The 20,996-nt window shown below is 41.6% G+C and overlaps 2 protein-coding genes across 3 annotated transcripts in view; one reads left to right on the forward strand and one right to left on the reverse strand.

The window, feature by feature from the left end:
• clcn6 (chloride channel 6) overlaps window positions 1-11,138 on the forward strand; it is a 28,405-nt gene extending 17,267 nt beyond the window's left edge. The window contains exons 19-24 of one of the 2 annotated variants that reach the window (XR_013962351.1): window positions 1,518-1,678; window positions 2,808-2,964; window positions 3,833-3,940; window positions 5,139-5,264; window positions 5,800-6,402; window positions 7,626-11,138. Coding sequence is in view for 1 of the 2 variants with exons in the window: in XM_080733773.1 (XP_080589899.1) it covers window positions 1,518-1,678; window positions 2,808-2,964; window positions 3,833-3,940; window positions 5,139-5,264; window positions 5,800-5,880 (633 nt within the window). In the remaining variant the exon portion in view is untranslated. Of the gene's footprint in view, window positions 1-1,517; window positions 1,679-2,807; window positions 2,965-3,832; window positions 3,941-5,138; window positions 5,265-5,799; window positions 6,656-7,625 lie in introns of those variants that run through there. The other variant, XM_080733773.1, reaches the window with a different exon arrangement.
• A 4,867-nt stretch (window positions 11,139-16,005) lies between these two features.
• Window positions 16,006-19,300, reverse strand: nppa (natriuretic peptide A; the record flags this gene model as incomplete). Its single annotated transcript, XM_080732830.1, has 3 exons — window positions 16,006-16,010; window positions 16,143-16,443; window positions 19,190-19,300. 3 exons carry the CDS (start codon window positions 19,298-19,300, stop codon window positions 16,006-16,008), a joined length of 417 nt encoding a protein of 138 aa, XP_080588956.1.
• Window positions 19,301-20,996: the final 1,696 nt, after the last annotated feature.

A 20,996-nucleotide genomic window follows, 5' to 3' on the forward strand; every position in this document is an offset into this window, starting at 1 on the left:
ATTATATTTTAAGGTACGCTATTATTGTTTCCACAGCCGCTACCTTGTAAGGGAGTGCTTGTTTTCGGTGTAGTCGACGGATTCTTAAGTGGACTTGATCCATGTGAGACGCCGCCGAGTGAGCTAAAGCGAGCGAGTCGCAGTGTCGAGCGTTGCGAAGTTCGCTTGAGCCGACTCGGTGCTTTCCAAGTTATGTCCTGATAGTGACAGAATCGAAAATCCTCGTCCCACCGACTTTCTGCACCTCCGCGCGGTCCAAGTGAACACAGCGGAGTGCTCCCTTCCTCCGGTTCAGCTAAGAAAACAATACATAAGGTACCTGGGATATTCTGGTATTCAGGATATCCTGTTGCGTTACTGTGATCTTGATTTGGCAGTCCTGTCTGCAATCTCATTTCCTTGTTGCAGGAGTTCAGAAAATGAAAAACTAACTGCAGCATCGCTGATTGTAAAGACGGTTTTGTAACAGTGATTATAGTTGGTTAGGGTTTGAGATGACAACATGGTCTTATAGCCTTATAGATGGTGTGACGTTTATGAGGATGGTTACAGCCAGAGTTGGTTACACTGGCTCCAGTGTTACTGAATATACTGTCTCTTTGGAGCGTGAAGTATTTGCAAACTATCACCAGCAGAGGGAGTCAGATGCCCATGTTTAGATGGAGCTCATTCTAGCCCTGGTGATTACCAACCCAGTCCAATATCCTATAATGCTCCTGGTTTTCTGTCATGGTAGGACATGTATTACTTGCAGTGTCCTTTTTACTCTAGCTTTCTAATCAGAGACTAGTAAGGCCACAATGCATAGTGAACAGTATGCTGTGACCCAATAGCCACTAAGCAAGCACTAAATCCCATCATGCTTTGTGCCGGCAGAAGGAGAGAGAGCAGCACAACCAAAGTCTTAAGGGCTTTGCACACAGGACCGTTGCGTTTCTTTCCGTTTGCTGCATGATTAAAACGCATTGGATTTGGTGTGCAAGGCTGTGCGGAATCCAAACTACGGATCCGAAAAGGAATCATAAAAGGAGTCAATGAGTTTTTATCGCATGCGACAAAACACACAAATCGAACTGGGTTCGATCTGGAAAAAAACGCACTGCTGTAGCCACCTGCCGCATGGCAAATTTGGAGCCGGTGTGCATTAGGCCATAGAGAATCATATTTTCTTTAAGAAAATTAAATCGTCCGTTTTTTTTCTGTGCGAAAAAACACGTCTGTGTGCAAAGCCCTTTACTCTACATGATAATATAATATTTCATACATTTGGGAAAATATGCTCAGTACAATATGTATTTAGCACAAAAATAATTGTTATTTTAGTAGTGTGTCCAAAGTTATTCATTTTTTATTTTACCAGTCCTTACTATAGTCCTTTACATGCATAGAGTGTGGAGGAGTGAATGATTTCAGACACCGCCGTTGGCTTTACGGCAATACCCGTTCTTTCATGTGCACAACGTTCTTTTCTAGTCTCGTTGACTTAGCATCTCTCTACCGTTTCTTTTCCATGGCAGAAGTCGAGCGTGTTGACGCGGGCGGGGGAGCAGCGGAGGCGCTGCCAGTCCATGAAGTCCTACCCGTCCAGCGAGCTGAGGAACGTGTGTGACGAGCTGCCCGCCGCAGCGCCGCCCGCCGAGGAGGGCGAGGATATGCTGCAGCAGATGTTGGACAGAAGGTACACGGTAGAACCCTTTGGCACCGTTGGTCCCCAAGGCTCAAATCTTTGTTTCTTGGGACAAAATATTCCTTGAACGAAATATTTTGAGATGGGGGTCCGCGGTCAAATACATATAATTCTAGGGGTCCTTGACATTAAAAACTTTGAGCGCCACAGATAAATAAACATACGTTTTTCAGGAAACCATCATGATTTAGAAAACAGGTATTTTTCAGGTCTTAATGGGTTAAAATGTTAGAGCTCTTTATTCTGTGTTTGTTCAGTAACAGGGGTCACCCTGTGTCTCCGGTTCGCTAGTAAACGGGAAATACAGTTTCAGGTTGGTTGCCAATTTTGACCAGTCAGGAGAGAGAACCCATTTTCAGTTTCAATTTTATAGTGTTCCAGTTCCAATTTTGTCTTGTTCATTGTCTTACTTCCAGTTTCACTTGTTTGTCACTGCATCCTAGCCTGACACTCAGCCTGAATTGACATTTCGTTTCACTTCATTATTCAGTCTGAAGTCAGTTCCGCCCACGGCGTTTGCAGGGATGGGCGTTGCCAAAATGAGGCACTGTTCAGTGATTGGTTCACCGTCCAACACATGACATAGTGTTGTTATGTGTGCCTGGCTGGCTAGTGGCTAACCTGTTGCTTGCTAGTGCTACTTGCTAACCAAAGAAACAGTCAGAATAGGAGCACTACGAACTAGTAATCAAACACAACATAACATGCCTGCTACTGGTGTTTCATAGCGAGATCGATACGATCGCATTTTACCGCAATTTACCGCATTTTACCGCGACACGATGTGCGGTACGGTACGGCGGCGGCGCTGGTGTACTTGGAAACACACATGAGTTCTGGGAAACCCCCACCCACGCTGATCACAAGACGCTGATTCACGACGCTGATTCGCCCGTTTGGATTTTCAACCGAGGCAGGCCTCCTCATTGAGAGCGATTCTAGACCTGAATCGCCGAAACAAAAAAATTAAAGGGGTGTGGCTAGCGATTCAGGGTCTGGAACTAGGCTAACTGCATCCTTTATTATAATCAACTCTCTAAAAGAACTTTAGTGGAATTATCCCACCAGGAATCAATTAAAACCAAGAACCAAATGCAGTTGGGTACATTGTGTTTTCCAGACACGTGCCCTACCCCAACCTGTACCCAGACCAGTCCCCCAGTGAGGACTGGACCATGGAAGAACGCTTCAGACCGCTCACCTTCCACGGCCTCATCCTGCGCTCCCAGCTGGTCAACCTGCTCATACGAGGGGTCTGCTATGCTGAGAACCAGTCGGTCAGTCACACACACACACACACACACACACACACACACACACACATACACACACACGTGACACGCACACACACACACGCAGATATAGCAGCCATCTTGTAACTTCTCCGCCTTCATCCTGAGGGTCCATGTCGCTGAGCTGTAGAATGGGATCGACTCAATCATGGAGCGGAACAATAACCAAAAATGTTTTTCTTGTGCTGAGGGCCGATGTTCACACTATCTTAATTTGTGGAGTAACGTCCACGCCAATCCCCACCTGGTCCTCGATTCACACTGGGGTCTGTATAATTCAATGAAAAACTCAAAGACTAAGGCTGTCACAATTATTACATAATCGTCTAATCGCAATTATTTGACATAATCGCAATTATTTGACATAATCGTCATAATCGTGAATGTTGAAAAATGTTCATACATTTTCAAACATTTTCAGAAATAGTGAAAATAGCAGATCTACTAGCTCACAACATGTCGCGATGCGACGCGTTGTGAGCTTGTAGATCGGCTATTTCCACTATCAATGGTGTTTTTTAAGTAGTAAGTTGTCAAATATGTCAGCAATTTCTTTGTGTATTTAGGTTATGTGTCATATCTGCCTTGTGCTACTTCAAAGCCTAAAAGCCAAACACATTTTTTATTATCAACGACAAAAACACAATTAAATCGTTAATCGCAATTATTTGAGTGTAAAATGTCATAATCGTGACAACCCTATGAAAGACATGAGAATAGCATTCCCATGATGTGACTTTTTCGTATGAGAGCTTGTCACAAAATCTCTTGGCCCACTTTCAAGTCCCAACCCGCCGTCTGGTGTATTTGGAAAGCATCTCTACTGTGTATGTCTCCGTGTCTCCCAACACAGAGCGCCACTCAGCCCAGGCTGTCCTACGCAGAGATGACGGAAGATTATCCACGCTACCCCGACATCCATGACTTGGACCTGGCCCTCCTCAACCCCCGCATGCTAGTGGTACGGTCCATCTCACTCTGACGTAGGGCTAGCAATATGATAGTGGTGCAGTCCATCTCACTCTGATAAGGGGTTAGCAACAAGATTGATTTATAATCTAATTAATTATCTGTGTTGCACAGAAACCTTTAATCTCAATATTGAATTGCTTTTATGAATTTATGTTGTTGTTCTTACCTGTTACCTATCCACTTCGTGCCTTGTGGCACATAAGGCCTTTTCTTGTTCTTTCTTTAAATTAATGTCCTATTTTATTCTCTCTATGACATTGTAATATGAAAATAATGTATCTACAAGCTCACAATGCGTTGCATTGAAAAATGTGAAGGATTTACCAAAATAGTTAAGTGCAGTTGAAAGTGGTTTAGTCTCTCTGTGAATTCTATAAATATTAAACCAATAAAACGTATTTACAAGAGCTTTTTACTAAATATTAATTGCATTGGATTTATTGAAACACAGGCTTACACAAGGTTTCCTCCCAGCAGTGACAATATGAACATTCTGTATTCATTGTATCTTTCAACTGCAAAGGGAAAATAATGAAACAAAATATCATCTTTATTGCCCTGTTACAGTATCTCCCCTCTCACCTGTGTTATTCACTAGACTGGTTTAAGTAAATGAAGACCAGTAAAACATGGAGATATAAAATAGGGATGAATTGTTTACCTAAGAAACTTTAGAGATGGGTTGGATTTATGTATGCGCTGCTGGGACCAGAGTAGGATGAACCCTTTATGAACGCCATCTCAGTCAGTTAATTGATTAGCAGTGGTGTGATATGGATTTTAGAAGTGGTGCCCCTCTAAATTCGTGACCTGATGATTCATGTGCGTGCATGTGAGGCGCGCGTGCGTGCAGCTAAATAAGTCTGGGCTCACCGAGCCCACGGCATCTCACCCCTGTTGATTAGCCTATTGCACTGTATATAACCTACCAGTCAAAGATTTGGACACAGCTTCTTACTCAGTGTGTGTAAGAAACTGTCCAAACTTGGTAGGGTATATTTCAAATATTCTTTCTCTCTACTGTGGGAATTGTCTGAAAAGAAAAGAAAAGAAAAGCATACTCCGTGAAATGTAACTAATTGGTTGGTCTATAAATTCCTTGACTATTAGTCACCTCAAAAAACCTAAGACATAAATTTTCATTTTGCTGTTCTAAATCCTGCATGTTGTCATCATACTCTGTGCAGGACGTGACTCCTTACATGAACCCGTGTCCCTACACGGTGTCCCCCAACACACATGTGTCCCAGGTGTTTAACCTCTTCAGAACCATGGGCCTACGACACCTGCCTGTGGTCAATGCCGTAGGAGAGGTCAGTAGTACTTAATAGTAGCCTAGAATTATTTGACTATTGAATAATAGCATATATACAAGGCTTAGCTGCAAGCTTGTAGATCTGCTATTTTTGCAAAATCATGATTTTTTTATATATCTTTTGTTGTAACTCAAATGTTTGCTTATGTCCCTGGAACAACATATTTTGAGAGGGGGGTTCGTGGCCAAATACTTGTAATTTTGGGGGTCCTTGGCATGAAAAAGTTTGAAAACCACTCATTTAGAAGAAGGATTTAGAAGAAATGTATAGAGTCGTGTCAAAAATATTCAAAGACTTGCACAAATGTTCACAAAAATAGCAGATCTACAAGCAGATCTACAAGTAGATCTACAAGCTCGCAGCGCGGCACTCGGTGCCGCGCTGTGAGCTTGTATATCTGCTATTTTTTAATAGTTAAAGCATAAAATAATGGTTAAAGTGGTTCAAATCTAAAGTGACTAGATTTGCGTTCAGTCCTAAAATAATGGCAAAGGCACCTGTAACTCTTGTCTCTGTCCCTCTGCTCTTTCAGATCGTGGGGATAATCACAAGGCACAACTTAACCCACGAGTTCCTTGAGGCCAAGCTCAGACAGCACTACATCACCATCTGAACGGCAGGGAAGGTTGACATCTCACCATCATTCAAAAACACAGACTATTTTCTGACCCGGTCACTCACGTTGAGCCGACAGTATCCCCGTCCATTCCAAATGCACGCGTTATGACCTTACAAACAGCTCCATTTACACATTCTTTATGGTAAACAGGGGAACATGCTACTTTTGGTGCAGGGTATCTTGCTTTTGCGGTTAATTCCACTTGGGTAGAACATTTAAAGTTTTATACATGCATACTGTACTTGCATCGATGTTCAGGAAGAGTCCTCGTCCGCGTCCTAAGCTATCCTACAGGCATTTTCGCAGTCGAATCCTCTGTGTCAGTGGAACACAGAAGAGTGTACAAATGGAACCAAATGGACCCTTACGGGTTAATTAGCACTAAAGACTTTCTGTTTAGGCTTTTATTTCTACTGACTTATTCTATACCGTAACTTTTCACAATCAAGGTCTCTCTTACCTTGGGCCCGCCTACATCTGTAGACGATTTCTAGATTAGAAATTCATAAAGAAAAAGTAATTCATGAGTACCGGGAGCTCCGCCCCCACCTCTCCGCCAAGACCTCCGACCAGAATCACAGCCGCACCATTCACTTGAATGGATATACAGCAGATTTTACACATTAAATATTAATTCCGTTTTGGACCCAGAGCTTCGAAATCTCGTCCAATCCGTCAACAAAGGCCTGGATATGCATTGGAAAAATATGTAGACCTTTAAACTTTTAAAACAATACGACAAAGGAATATATAAGGACGCAACAGCAGAATGAGGAAATCGCCTGTCTGCTGGACCTATACAGAGCCGTTTTCACTTTTCACTGATTTGTTTAGAGGCTATTACTCTCCATTACACAAACAACCAACCAGAATAAACTGCTTCAAATGTAGGCTACATATTTCTTATCATGCCGATTGCTTATAAATCTTATCTATAACATTTGATATCTCTGGCGTGAAATGTTCGCGATTCCTGACAAGTTTAGCTGCCGAGCCGCAGAGGGAGAGGCAAGGGTGTCGCACCAAATTCTGGGCCCTGGGTACAAGGATTCGCTGTGGGCCCACATGAATGTTCTTCATCGTGGGATTTCAAAAATAGCAAATCTACAAGCTCGCAGCGCGGCACTCAGTGCCACGCTATGAGCTTGTATATCTGCTATTTTTCAATCGATAAAGTCTAAAATAATTAAAGCCCTTCCACCGTGGGCCCTGGTAAGTCAGTCCCACTTTTCCCCCCCTTGTGACGCCCCTACCCACAGCCTGCGGTCGAAAGCATAGAGTTGAAATACAACACTTCGCGTGCTACCCCTGTTCCTTCAGACATTCACAGACGTACATTACATATCAGTTGCTATTTAACATAACAAATAAGGTGTTTGTAGTCATGGGTTATTGTCGTTTAGGCCAATACAGCCCATTTATATTTAAATTGGTTTGAAACGGCTTTCTGTGGTCCAGCAACCATGGACATGTTCCTTATTCCTCTGCTGCGACCTTATATATTCCTATGTCGTATTGTTTTAAAAGTTTAAAGGTCTAAATATTTTTTCCAATGCAGATCCAGGCCTTGTTGATGGATTGGAAGAGATTTCGAAGCTCTGGGTCCAAAACGGAATTAATATTTAATGTGTAAAATGTGTGTACAATCCGCCGTATTTCCCATTGAAGTGAATGAAGCCAGTAGCGGCGCGCTGTGATAATGTCGGGCGTAGCTTTTGGAGGGGGCGGAGCCGGTATAGGTCCATTAAGCTGTGGTTAGTGTGTGTTGACAGAACAACTGTTATCAAGCACTTAAACCATGAGTTGCATGTGTACTTGGTGCGCTCTTTTTTTCACTCTACACCAAAATCTGCTCCAGATGTGCTCATGTTGGTAAAGACATTTGTTGTAGATGGAAAAAGATGCTGAGGTTCAAGTGCCTAATTGCTGACGGTTTCTACACACTTACACAGAGGTATGTGCACACCAACCTTCTACAAAAATGAAATATTGATTTCAGAGATTGCCCTTTATTCATGACAGAGAATTTACCTTCACTTTGCTGACTATGCTTTATCAATGTTGTTGTCACTCTAGCACTTTTATTTTTGACTGTCTGTATATTTCTAGGTTTATTTTATTTTTTATTTTATTTTATTGTAAATGGTTTATATTATACAGTGTTTGCACTTAAGTCATTACTATCTAATTACGGCATTATAGCAAAATAGAGCTTTGTAGTTATAGACAGTTTGCTTTGAGATTCTGCTACCTAAGTCACTGCTAAACATGGCAGCCTAGAGGTGTGCATAGTTGAGCCACGTGATTCTGGCCTATCATTTGGCATCTTGTAGTGAGTTTCAGCCCAAGTTTGTTACGGTGTTTGTTCTCAGCAACCTCTGGACAAATTTGCGGACACACACACACACACACACACACACACACACACACACAAACACACACACACACACACATACTGTACAGCCTCATCACAATAGATGCATTGCTTTGCGGCTCAACTAACAAAAGGCTTATTACCAAGTCATGAGGTATTTAACTATTCTAACAATTTTATTGCACTTGTAATATGTAAAGCTTGTCAGGGGAAATATTTTCATTGATAATTCAGGTAAATCGCAGTGTTAAAGTGTGTCTAAGGGAAGCTAGAAGTTTTTTTTCTTCTTTTTTTTTCTTTTGTTATTTTGTTGACCGGATTTTTATTTTATTATTTTGGGCATTGTTGGAGGATAAGTTACAGTAAATCTTGTCGAACATGAAGTACTAAATATATTTAACGTCATGTACAGTTAATTTTCCATCAAACATAATCTACTTCTGGTAAACATTCTCTTGTGTAGAATTAGTTTTGAGTCACCGCACAGAGCCTCAACATGTAGGTTAAAGTACAGGGACTCAAAATGTAACTTAAAGGAAAAACGCTGTTTTTATTTCTTACTGATGTGAGGAGATCAATGATATTGTGTGGCAAAAATACCCTATGTCTTCTGTGTATTTCTCAGTGTGATGAAAACATTGAACACGCTGAATGTGCGCTCATGATGTGAGACGAAGTAGGGTCATTTTTGCCACATCTCCTGACACAACAGATGAGATTCAAGGTGAAAGTTTTAAACAAAAGGGAATCAAAAGGTGACTCATGCAAAAGGGAAAAGGAGAAAATCACCAAAATAGCCAATAAGCATTATGACGTAAAGGAACAAAAAACACTTGAGTACAGCTTCTAAAAATCCATAGAGTAGATTATGTAGATGTTGGGGTGATGAATGCTCATGGCACATACATCAACATTCCTTTTTGTTGCTGTTATCATGTGTCTGCTTAATGTCTTATTTAAGATAATTATTTTTATAAAGATTTTATTTGCGTTACTTGCTGACTGTACTGTGACTGGTTCAGTGAGAGAGTGGCATTTTTGTGTGTATCAAAAGGTTGTCCTGGTAGCTATTTTTAGTTTGCTCCGCAGTTATTTTAAAATGATTTTTATATACTATATGCATTCAGATTCTTCATAACCACTATGAATAGCGAGAGCAAGTGCACTGTAAATTCTGGAATCTTAATTTAAAGGGAAACTTTGCAGATTCTTTTAATCTAAATACCTTTGTTCTGATGTGAGATCACATCCTGTAGGAAAAATGTCTTTCTCCCGTGATATGTGCAGTCAAACGCATAGTTTAGAGTCATCATATGTAAAAGTGACGCTTGTGACTGCACAGGTGTACCCTTCCTTCTGCATTGGGAGACTATTCTGTAAGGCTCAGTGGCCTTGTGTTTAGAGTGTCTGCTCTGTGACTGGGAGGTTCAACTCCCTGGCCGGGGTCATACCAAAGACTAAAAGAAATGGTACCCAATGCCACCCTGTTTGGCACTTTGGCATCAAGGGTTGAATTGGGGGTAAGGCCCTGTGACATATTTGCGTCATTTCCAGTGGGTCACAAATTGCTTTTGGTCACTGGGTTTCTGATCATACTTGTTCTTGTGGAGCTTGTCAATGTCAGGATTACAGAGCTTGTAAGAACCCCCCCGAATAGGGATGCAGAGGATCAGGACAGTCAAACTTGTTGGCAAAATGGAGCGGCGTCTCAAAGCCAGCCTTATCAGCTGTGTTGAGATATTAGGTATATACCATGTAGTGCAGTGTTTTCCAACCTGGGCTTGTGCCAGATGTAAGAAGTGCCGTCTCCAAGGAAAAGATTGCACCTGTGCGAAGTGAGCACTAAATGTATTAGTGCACGGATCCGCACTAATACATTTGGCTAACGCACACAGAGTGAAATGTAGAAGAGATGTTTTAGAACCACTGAGCATGAGATGTCATCGGGGTATAGAAGGAGCATGAACTCAGGATTTTGCTGCCTATCCAGTCGGAGCTAGATGATGCCACCTGGTTCTCCTTGCGATTTTTGGTTCAAAATCGGTAATGTTTCCCTTTAACTCTGAGAGTGTAAAATTGGATGCTTATGGTCCATTTCGAAACACTGAAGGTCCTTACACATCACATGCGTCATGAGTACTACATCCACACAGAATGCAAATATTACGTGGCAATACAGCAATGTAATTAATTTATGTTTCGCCGTGAATTAAATAATCAACCTGTATGATCGAGGCATCACCAAATGAATAGTTTAATGTGAAATATTTGCCATTTTATGATTTTTGTATTTGTCACACTCCTTGTGTGTAAGGACCTTTAAATGATTTAAATGAACTCACAGATTTTTGCTGTGTAGAATGATGATGGACAAATGACATCATTACCACTTTGCACTTGCCAAACCCCTTTGTCACACGTCCTTGTTTAGTAGTGTACAGTATGTCTGTTATGGATGGTTATTGTCTTGTGCTTATTGATACATTTCGTTGCTGTCGAGTAGAAACCTCCTATCAACCTATTTCAATTATCTTTCATAAAGTAATGCCCTACTTCATCATGCAAGAGTGTCACAAAAGTAGTGAAAATAGCAGTCTATCTACTCTGAGCTTGTAGATCGACTATTTTCACTATTTTAACATGTTTTTACATAATACAAAAGGAGCGGTTTTGGACATACTGTACAAGCCAGGTTTCCACCCCCAGACGGCAACGATTTGTAGTGCCTACAAAGGCTGGACCCAAGCTCATGGCAAAACATCAACCCGCTGTCATAGAATGAGAAAGCAGAGAGAGACCTCTGTCTTGTGCCTTTTTTATCATTAAAAATAAAGGTCCTTCTGTTTTGACAGCCATCCATGTGGTTTATGTTTCACTCAACTTTTATGGGTTCCATTCATATCCTTACGTCTTCAGGTAGAGTCTGCCTCGGCAGAGTCTGCCTTAATACTCGGTTTTCATTTCACTCACTGAAGTGTGTGCAAATGTAACCAAATAGACGTTGGTTCCATTTGTACACTTTACAGAGTTAAAAATGCAATCCTGAACTCAACGTTATTTTTACCAATCTGTTGGAGTACATGAATACAATGTAACTAGTACATCTGCTGTGGTTGTTGGGGGTCTCCCTACTCTTCTATTGAGACATTTAGAAGAACCATGGCAGGATACTTAGTGGTTAAAATAGTACTGCCTGAAGCTCATAGCACAATATCCCCCATGACCAAGCGGGGATGGTTTATATTGCAAGTATTCTGTGTATCCTTATAATTTCAGGGCTTTAAAAAACGTAAAAAGTCTTGAATACAAATTTGAAATGTCTTAAAAAATGTATTGATTCTTAAGTTACGTCTATAATGTTGCAGTAACCTGTAACCATGTCTGAAAATGAAAATTGCAGGCTGTAAAGTCTATATTGCAAACTATATATGTTGTCGTTTTTTCCCCCCTCTAGAATTGGTTTGGACCAAGCTGTAACAAACTATACTATACTATAGTATAGTATAAAACAAAACCAACATGAAAACAATAACCTCAGGCTCTGCTCCAGGATGAAATGACTGAGAGGGAAGTTGAAAATGGCAAGGGGTCACCTCAGTTTATATATCGTTGCCGTCTGGCCAAAACCTCTTAACTCCATTTTTGAAGTTTTAGATTTTTTGGCATAAATCCGGGATATTGAACAGCCTTTACAGCTGAGTGTTGGTTAAAATAATTTTGAACCAATGGAAAGTAGTAAAACGTGCTTGGGACAAAACCTCCTAACTCCACACTTTCTGCCAAACCAGCTAACTCCACCCGATTGGCCCTCTCTCTTTTTGGAGCTGTGTGAAGCACAGGCTCCCTATACGTGGCCGTGTGGGTCTGTCTGTGTGTCTGTCTGTCTGTGTGTCTGTCTGTGTGTCTGTATGTAGCCTGAACTTCCTAAACTTCGGCACGCTACTAGTCCCACAGTTTTGCCACCACACACTCGCGCCATATGTCAAATCGACCGGCTTACTCGGGAATCGTGGGCTAGTAACTTGCTAAGAGAAAGGTTCAATAGTTTAATTGATATTAATTTATTAGTGAATTAATTTTCCCCATTGACTTATAATGGGAATCGCAAAAACTCACATTCAATTATTTGTCTCTCGCAAACCATAGGGGCTAGAGTTTCAAGACTTGGAGAGGAGGTTCATAATGATTTCAAGGATTAAATAAAAAATAATTGTGTCATTTGGCCACATGGTGGCGCCATAACACCCCACTTTACGTTTTGGCCTGTAACTCTTGAACCGTAGGTCGGAAAATTAAAAATATTTTTTCCCTGGATTCCTTGGGTCATGACGCATCTCCCCATATAGGCCACGCCCATTTGCGCCATGATAGATTTTCCGCCATCTTGAATTTTCTCCAAAACACACTTTTTGCTCCTTTTCCTACATATTTTCTTCAAATGTCACAAAAATCGGTACACATGATCCACACACACACACACACACACACACACACACACACACACACACACACACACACACACAGCTCCACTTCACACGGGTGTGATTTTTTTTATAAATAGGTGCTATTGAACACCTCCTAACTCCACTTGAGCTTATTTTCCTGAAAATGAACATTTTGGAGTTAGGAGGTTGCGGCCCGACAGCAGAGATAATAGTAAAACTATGTACTGTACTGTACATACAACTTAAACTGAGGGAGCAGAATGTTCAGGCCTTAAATCCCTCTGCACCTTGTGTAAGACAATGCTACAATGAGGACCTTTGGAGATTGAGAAGACATTTGAGTTGTTGTGATGTGAAGTCAGGAAAACAGTATGACTGCAAGTTTAGTGTTGATACTAATAAGGAAAGGTTACTTTCATTTTCATTATAATTTCCTATTTTGTTATATATCTGGGTCTTGCAGAGTTAAATCTAATTCCCACCATTAGTTTTGTTTTGATCTGATCAGAGCCATAAATATTTCCCACTTGCACAGTTTTGTTTTGGCACTTTCATTTTCTCACACTCCTTAACCACTTTCACCGCCACTTTCACCCTGGCTGGCCTGGCCCCCAAAAAAAGAAACTAGGAGATAAGTTGACATTGTTTGTTATCGTGCTTAATTTGGCAGCAGTGGCTCAGGAAGTGGGAGCAGTTACCTGGGAATCGAAAGCCTTTCTCTGCTTCCAATGTATCTGGAAGCACAAACAATTCCCCTCGGTAGTACAGTTTCGTTACGAGACACTTTCATTTTCTTGAACTTCCTTGGGGCAGCAGGGGCTCAGGAAGTAGAGAGCTGTCACCGATCAGAAGGCTCCGGCCCCACCTGGCATGGTGACGAAGTGTCTTAAGTAAGTCACTGACTTGCTTCCTGAGTGCTGTGCAGTGCTAATCTCAGAATCTCGGTTATCTCAGTTGATATCCATGGCCATGGAGCCATTGAAGGCATTAAGGCCTTGCTCTTGGCATTTCAGCTGAATGTTTTTTAGGGAAGCAGTTCGCAGCGGTTCATATTTTATTGCCCCATAGTCTCCAGCTGACAGACTTCTGTCAATACTGGGCCAAGAGATTAGTATTATGTAAACTGTGACATACCGTTGTTTTGGATTGAGATTGGCTCATTTCCTGGGGCAATCTGCCCAGATCATGCATGTCACACGTCGACGTCGTCGTCTTCTTTGGAATTTTTTTACTCTCAAAAAGAACCTGCAATGTAGTGCATTTGAAACTATATTGCAGTGCACATCATGGGGTGATCACTGCTTGCCTTCTGTGAATTGTTTCATTTTTATTTTTGTTTGTTTTATTTTTATTTCATTGCTGAGTGAGGTCTGCAGACAAATTGACATGAGTGAGACGAAAAACCTTGAGTGAAATGTGCCAATTTCAACCAGAAACATCGGTATGCTTTTTGACAATATGGCTGTGAAATGGCTATTAAATTGCATTCAAAGTAGTCAAAACCCTACGGATTGCAGCTTTAAATGAACACAGAGGATTTTTACTTTGTACAACACCCATGCACACATCCTGGTCATGAGAAAGTAGTCCATGTTTATAAAGTGCCCAGTTACTAATCAGGCTAATTGTGTCGACAGTGGAAAGAACACAGCTCCCCCAAGCCCCCGCACCTGTGCTTATCACTAGAATCTGCCTATAAAACCCAGCATCAAAGCCCAGAGTACCATGGGATTCTGTTGTAGAGTCTGATTAGCTTTCCAAGACATTCCAGGACACTATGGGAACCTGTGAGTTGGCAGATAATTGCTGGTTTTCCACGCTGTTAACCTGGACCTCCAGAGGTCGCTCACCTTTTCCAGTTGACTGGTGCATCTGTCAAAATGCTCCTGTGAGGCGTAGAGTTTAATAACTGTAGAGTTCGAATGATAAAGGCTAACGCAATTAGACAGCGGTTTGTGACAGTGTCTCACTTTATTGTAACACACAGTGGCATCTCTGTTCCGCTGGTTGTCAGATTACATTTACACCACATAGCACACAGCAGTGAGTGAATCATTTACCACAAAACTTTTTTTTTTTTTTTTTTTTCACTCCGGATTTTGCAGTGCATGCCTGAACCTTATCCTTGATCACTGTGCTTTTATTTATGTCTCAGAGAAAGTGTACTGGAGGCAAGGTGTGACATTGTTCTCCACAAATTATTCCAAAAGCTACTGTATGCTCAAGTGGAAGACCTTGAACATGTTGGGGTATTTGGGATAATTTTGGAACAAAGAGCAGGTCTAATTGAAAGGCAGTCTATCCCTCTGTTTAGGTACAATGTCACCCTTTACATTCAACGCCATTGCCTTTTTCCAGATCACTTAGTTAATGGATAGTCAAATATGGGGTCACATAGAATAATGTGTTGCAGCAACAGACACTTAAACCACATAAACTAATGGAAATAGGATATCTACAAACCCACAATGTTGCAATTGCAATGCATTGTGAGCTTGTACAGATTAGCTATTTTTTTTTAAATAGAACATAATGAAATATCTCATTTTACTTTTGTAATCACTTGTTGCATTCAAAATTTAAAAATAAGAAAAACAGGTGACATGGGAACATTTCAATACCATCTATTTTAAATAAAGTTATCCTAAACGAAGTTGCGTGGAAAAAAAGGTTGGTTTGCTTCCAGCTGTAACAATATGGGATCATGGCATTTCAGAAGTGGCCTTAGACAGACAGACAGACACAAATGCAATTGGTGTCGCAGTCACTAATTTGGCACCAGGCGGTAACAAGGAGGCAGAAATAAGTGCCTTTGCTTGTCAGACTTTAGCAAGCTAATTACCGACACAGACAGCTGACTTGATCCGACAACCCGAGGCAGAAAAAGTCAGAAGTATGTTTTTCCAAGTAGCCTATGCTTTCTGTATTCTCATTCTACATACTTGCAGTTAATGTAATCGGTTTAAATAATTTGAAGTCTGAAAGGCTTCACATCCCCTGTAGTGGTGGAAAACCCATTAGGTCCTCAACATCATCAACAATCAACACCTCAGGTTACAGTCTCTGAAGACATTCATGTGAAAACCTAAATAAAGACACAGCTGAAGGCTTCAGTTACGCATATAAAACACAAATGAATTTCTTCCTCATAGACTGGAAAGTCATAAAGTTAACAGCCTGTTTCTAGCTCCAAGCAGAGATGTACTACATGGATGCAATGAACTGCAGACAAAGCAAGTAGGCTATAAAGGGACGGCTTTCCATCTGTATTCAGTTCTTCGTCGGGAGACGAGTGTCAGCTTACCCTGTTGGCAAATAGATAGTTGAGACATTTAGCATTTCTGAGTTATTTACTAAGTTTAAAGCCTAGGTTTAGTAAGCAACAAGTAGTAATACACATCTCCTGACATCCCTTACAGTCAACAGTCTTACTGTACCTCTGCCAGTGTTACATCCCAGACCGCTTGCGTTTCCAATGCGGTCCATTCTCGCTCCGAAGCAGCTGGACGATCTGCTCCTGGCGGCCATCAGCAGGTCCTGAAGCCGGCTGATCTGGCTTGGGGTCCGACTGTGGCCCTCCACAGATGACTGGAGTTTGTCTGATAGTGATGGCCGCTGTACCCCCTCCTGTCCGCGCTCAGGCTCTGGGTTTGTCTCCTCATAGTCTGCGGCTGCTTCCACGTTCTCCTCCTGCTGTCCTGTTTCCGCTAGAGTCTCCTCAATGCGCTGCAGTATAGACTAATGAGGAGATAGAGGGGACACATTCAAATCAAGCCTGAAAGCCATGAAAATTACTGAAAAACGTATTGTCTCAGTGGAAATGATACTATACTGTTGTAGCCTACGACACGGCAATGCCAAACAGACAACACTAGAAGGTTGTGGTGATTTGCGTTCTTGCATTTCATTTACAAGGAAAATTAATCAACTTGGTTCTGTTACTTGAGGCCTGATTCCCTCCAGAGAACTGCTTTATTTAAAGCACAGGTGACATGCTGTAGTCTGGTCAATGCCGACTGTGCAGTAGCCTACAGGTTATCCCAACAGTATCTTCCCAGGGTCCTATTAGAGTTGTGGTCAGGGTGAACCCTGCTGTGTGGTACAGCATCAGGATGCAGCCTCCTAGCACTGAACTGTAACTGCAGGTGTCCCAGGAGGATATGATCCAAAAGAGATGGTTCCTGGTTTTGACCAAGAAGTATCCAAAGAAGGAGAAGTCGCTGGAAGTCACGCCCACACCACGGTCCATGCGCCATGACACTTTGGGTGGCGGAAGTTGCAACGGAAGCTCGATGAATAACATTGCGTCTATGAGCTTCGGCTGGGACAGCTCATGAACAAAAAATATTCTGAACGATAGAGACCTTTGTTGTATAGTCGCTCCAGGAATATAAAAGAAGACATATCACAGGTATTTTTACAATCACTTGCTTTTCGATGTGCACGGTACATAATGTTATTGAGGCAGCTAAACAGCGGCGGCGGCCGTTTCTGTCTCGGAGCTATCGCGAGATTTGGATTCCAGACAGGGAATTGTGGAGAGTCTCGCGATACTATCTCGTTCAGAAACGTAAATTGTGCTCTTTAGATGCCTCTATAATGTTATACAGTGTACTCACCGAAAAGCAACACAGCACAAAACAATGTGTGACATGTTTTCTTTTATATTCCTGAGCTGAGTGTTTTATAAAGGTCTCTATCGTTCAGAATTATTTTTTGTTCATGAGCTGTCCCAGCCGAAGCTCATAGACGCAATGTTATTCACCGAACCTCCGGTGCCACTTCCGCCACCCAAAGTGTCATGGTGGATGGCCATGGAGCCTAAAATGACGTCAGTGTCCCTTCCTTCTTTGATCTTCCTTGGTTTTGACAACCTTCATCAAATGATTTCGTTAGCAGCTCATTGGTGCTACTTGTCATCGTGTGCTGCAACACTTTTATACATTTAAAATAATTTAAAAACAAATAGCCAGTATAACAGTAACAGAAGTATATTCTATTTTAAACTGTATTGTACCAACGGTGCATGTATTTTGAATATAATTTAAAATTAGAGATGCTAGATTTAGACTGGCATGTTGGGCGTTCAGAAATCCAGGCCAGTGATAACGAAGTAAACAAAATACACTCTGCTGCCCCTTGCCAACTACTTGTCAAGGTGCCCTTGAGCACGGCCTTATCTGCTCTGGTGGACTTGCTCAGTGACACCTCCCAGGTATGAATGGATGCATGCATGCAAGATAGCCCTCTGTCCTCGTGCAACTACTACCACAGGTTTTATCTACAATACTTAGTAATACTGTATATATTAGTAATATTGCGTAATTAAATTACAGTTTAAATGTTGATGGCTTCTTACAGCAAACTGGTTTCTCAGTCTAGAAATATGCATGGTACATTTTAATTTGAAACTGTTTATGAATACATTTGTTATGTATTTACTGAAGCCTGCTTGAACTATAAGATATGCAAAATACCACACAAACACCTAACAACATAATTGATTATGGTTGACCAACCATATCACTTGTGAAGTGATTTCCAGGTGTTTTTGTAAGCATGAGAGCAAAGACAAAAACTGGTAAAACTGGAATTCATTCTTTCATATTCTCACACAAGAGTATACTTTTTTCTGTGACTACTTTATCACACAATTACAGGTGTAAAAGAAAAAGCTTTGTACAACATCTATACTTACATGAATAGTTCAAATAGAGAAAGAGAGAATAGGATAGTTACACGTTTTGGCTTTGTAGATATTAAGGGCAATGTTAATTTACCATCTGTGTTGGCTAAAGGTTATTGATGTCTGAATAGTGATCTGTAAATAAACAAACTTTAATATTCTGTTCAAGAGAAAATGCAAACAATTGACAGTATGTGGATCAAAAATATTGTAGAGCTTTTTGACAAATACAATAAATTACAAATATGTAATCTTACGACTATGTTCCTAGCACTTAACAGCGTTTGATCATGACCTCAACCAAATTAAATCCAACCACTGTAGAATTAGACTTCATAGCAATAATCAAGCATTCAACCAAGCCGTGTTACTATAATAAGAATGTATAAAACATTTGGTATGCTATGACTGTACACACAACCTCTTGTTTTTAACTATGAAAGCACACCGTGGCAGTCTTCTTCGTGTTTAGTGCACACAGCTCTTCAACTTATGATCTTTAGATCAGGGGGTTCCCTAACCTTTTCAGCTCGAGACCCAAAAGAGAACTTTGGTGTCTCTCCCGGACCCAAACACTCAAAAATGTGATGTGTCATCTTTTTTCGTTATTTGGGAGGAAAGAAAATCCTTTCGAAAAAAGGAAAAGAAAATGGTGGTAGAGGTTAAAACAAAAGCTTTTACTCATGACCCTTTAAAACCGATCGACGATCCAAAAAGGGGCCACGACCCAAACGTTGTTTGGGAAACAGTGCTTTCAGATCAAGATTAGGCATCAAACGCTGACATCTGGTTCCTTACCTTCAGCTGATCCAGGTCGCTGGTGGAGTAAGACCTCCCTATCACATGGCTGTTCACCAGTGTGAGCTGACAGAGCGCGACCAGCAGGGCCCAAAGGAGGCCCGTCCTCATGGTGTCGTATAAGTCCTGCTTCACAGTGGCTCCTTCTAGCGCTATGCAGCCACTCTTATATAGGCACAAACACAGAGTCACACACTCGCCATCCAAAGAGACAGTCATGTGTCAGTAACTCATCATTTTGTAGATTGCCTTCGAGTGCATTCTCACACCTCTGGATGATAAGACCCCTGGTAAAAAGAAAATCTCCTTTTAAGTGGCGTCCGGGTAGTGGGTCATGTGTGTGTGTGTGTGTGTGTGTGTGTGTGTGTGTGTGTGTGTGTGCGCGCGCGCGCGTGCGTACGTGTGTGCGCGCGTGCGTGCGTGCGTGCGTGCGTGCGTGCGTGTGTGTGTGTGTGTGTGTGCGTGAGTCTGTGTATTGTCATGCTGAGACAAAAACAGTGGCATGATGACCTGAGGAGTAGCAATCTTGGAGGCGTGAGCTCAGACGTGGCGTGGCCCTGCAGGAATGCAGCGTCCGCCATACGAATGCTTAGAATCGTCTGCACTCCTGGCTCCTAAATATACCATAGTGGGCTAAAAGTGAGCTCCAGCATTGTGCGGTTAGTGACGAGCATTTTCCTGTGGAAAAACTTTCAAAGTAATGCCCTGAAAGGTAAGGCATCCTGTGAGAAGACTTGAAGTCAGTTCTGCCTTATAGGATGCACATGTCTGTCAGTCTGTCTGTCTGTCTGTTGGAGGTTAATCTTGCAAACCATATCGATCAGAGCCACATCTCTTGCGCACACAGGAAGCAAATCAGTGAACATTTTTCACCTGTTTTAAACATGCATGCATATTTTGTGCGTCAGGTGTCTGACACCTTGGGGGTGAGAACTTGTTGCTGTCCGGGTCTAATATTACAAACGTCTTGGCCAATGCAGAGGCAGATTTCTTGCTCATGCTGCCAGTAGGCCAAGGACACAATTCCCCACCTTTTCACATTGTGAATATCTGTTTTCATTTTTGTAACTTTTTGTAACCTTTATTTATACTCGAAGCATTGAGGTTCACCCTCATTTGCAATGCTGTCGAGCACAAAAATCAACAATTAAGACATACAAATAGATATAAAACACCGGAACAACTAAATAAAACCAGAACAAAAAGTAAGTTAAAAACAATTACATAGTGAGGTAGAGAGATTTAAGAGCAGGTTATTCAATTGTCCATAGGATATTGGGGCATACATTTTTAGCGTGAGTTGTAGAGCGTTCCATGAAATAGGAGCATCAAAGCAGGAAGCCGATTTTCCCAGTTGAGACTAAACAGGTAGAACCTCAAGTGTAAGCTTGAGGGTGTCTGGTTTACTGGATTACTCTTTACATGATCTTATGAGACATGGTCAACCTGGCCATGGAAACCCCAGATTCTACTGGGAGACAGTTGAGTTCTCCATACAGGTTTATTGACGCATTACTCATCGGGATCCCTAGCAAGAGCCTCCAGAGGCTACAGTACATTCAAAACAGTGCTTATAGGATCCTGGGAGTGCAAAAATACGACCATATTACACCCATCCTTTGTTCATTTCACTGGCTCCCCATCTCCTTCAGGACTGAATACAAGATACAAGATCTCCCTTCTCACACATCAGTGCAGTATAATAATTATTATATGGGCTCTAAGGCCCAAACCTAGTATGACCCTGATCAGTCTATTCTGAGCTGACTGTAGTTTGGTTTTGAGGTCATATGTAACCATATGGACC

The sequence above is a fragment of the Nannobrachium achirus genome, assembly GCF_963921795.1.
Source record: "Nannobrachium achirus genome assembly, chromosome: 9".
Lineage (NCBI taxonomy): Eukaryota > Metazoa > Chordata > Actinopteri > Myctophiformes > Myctophidae > Nannobrachium > Nannobrachium achirus.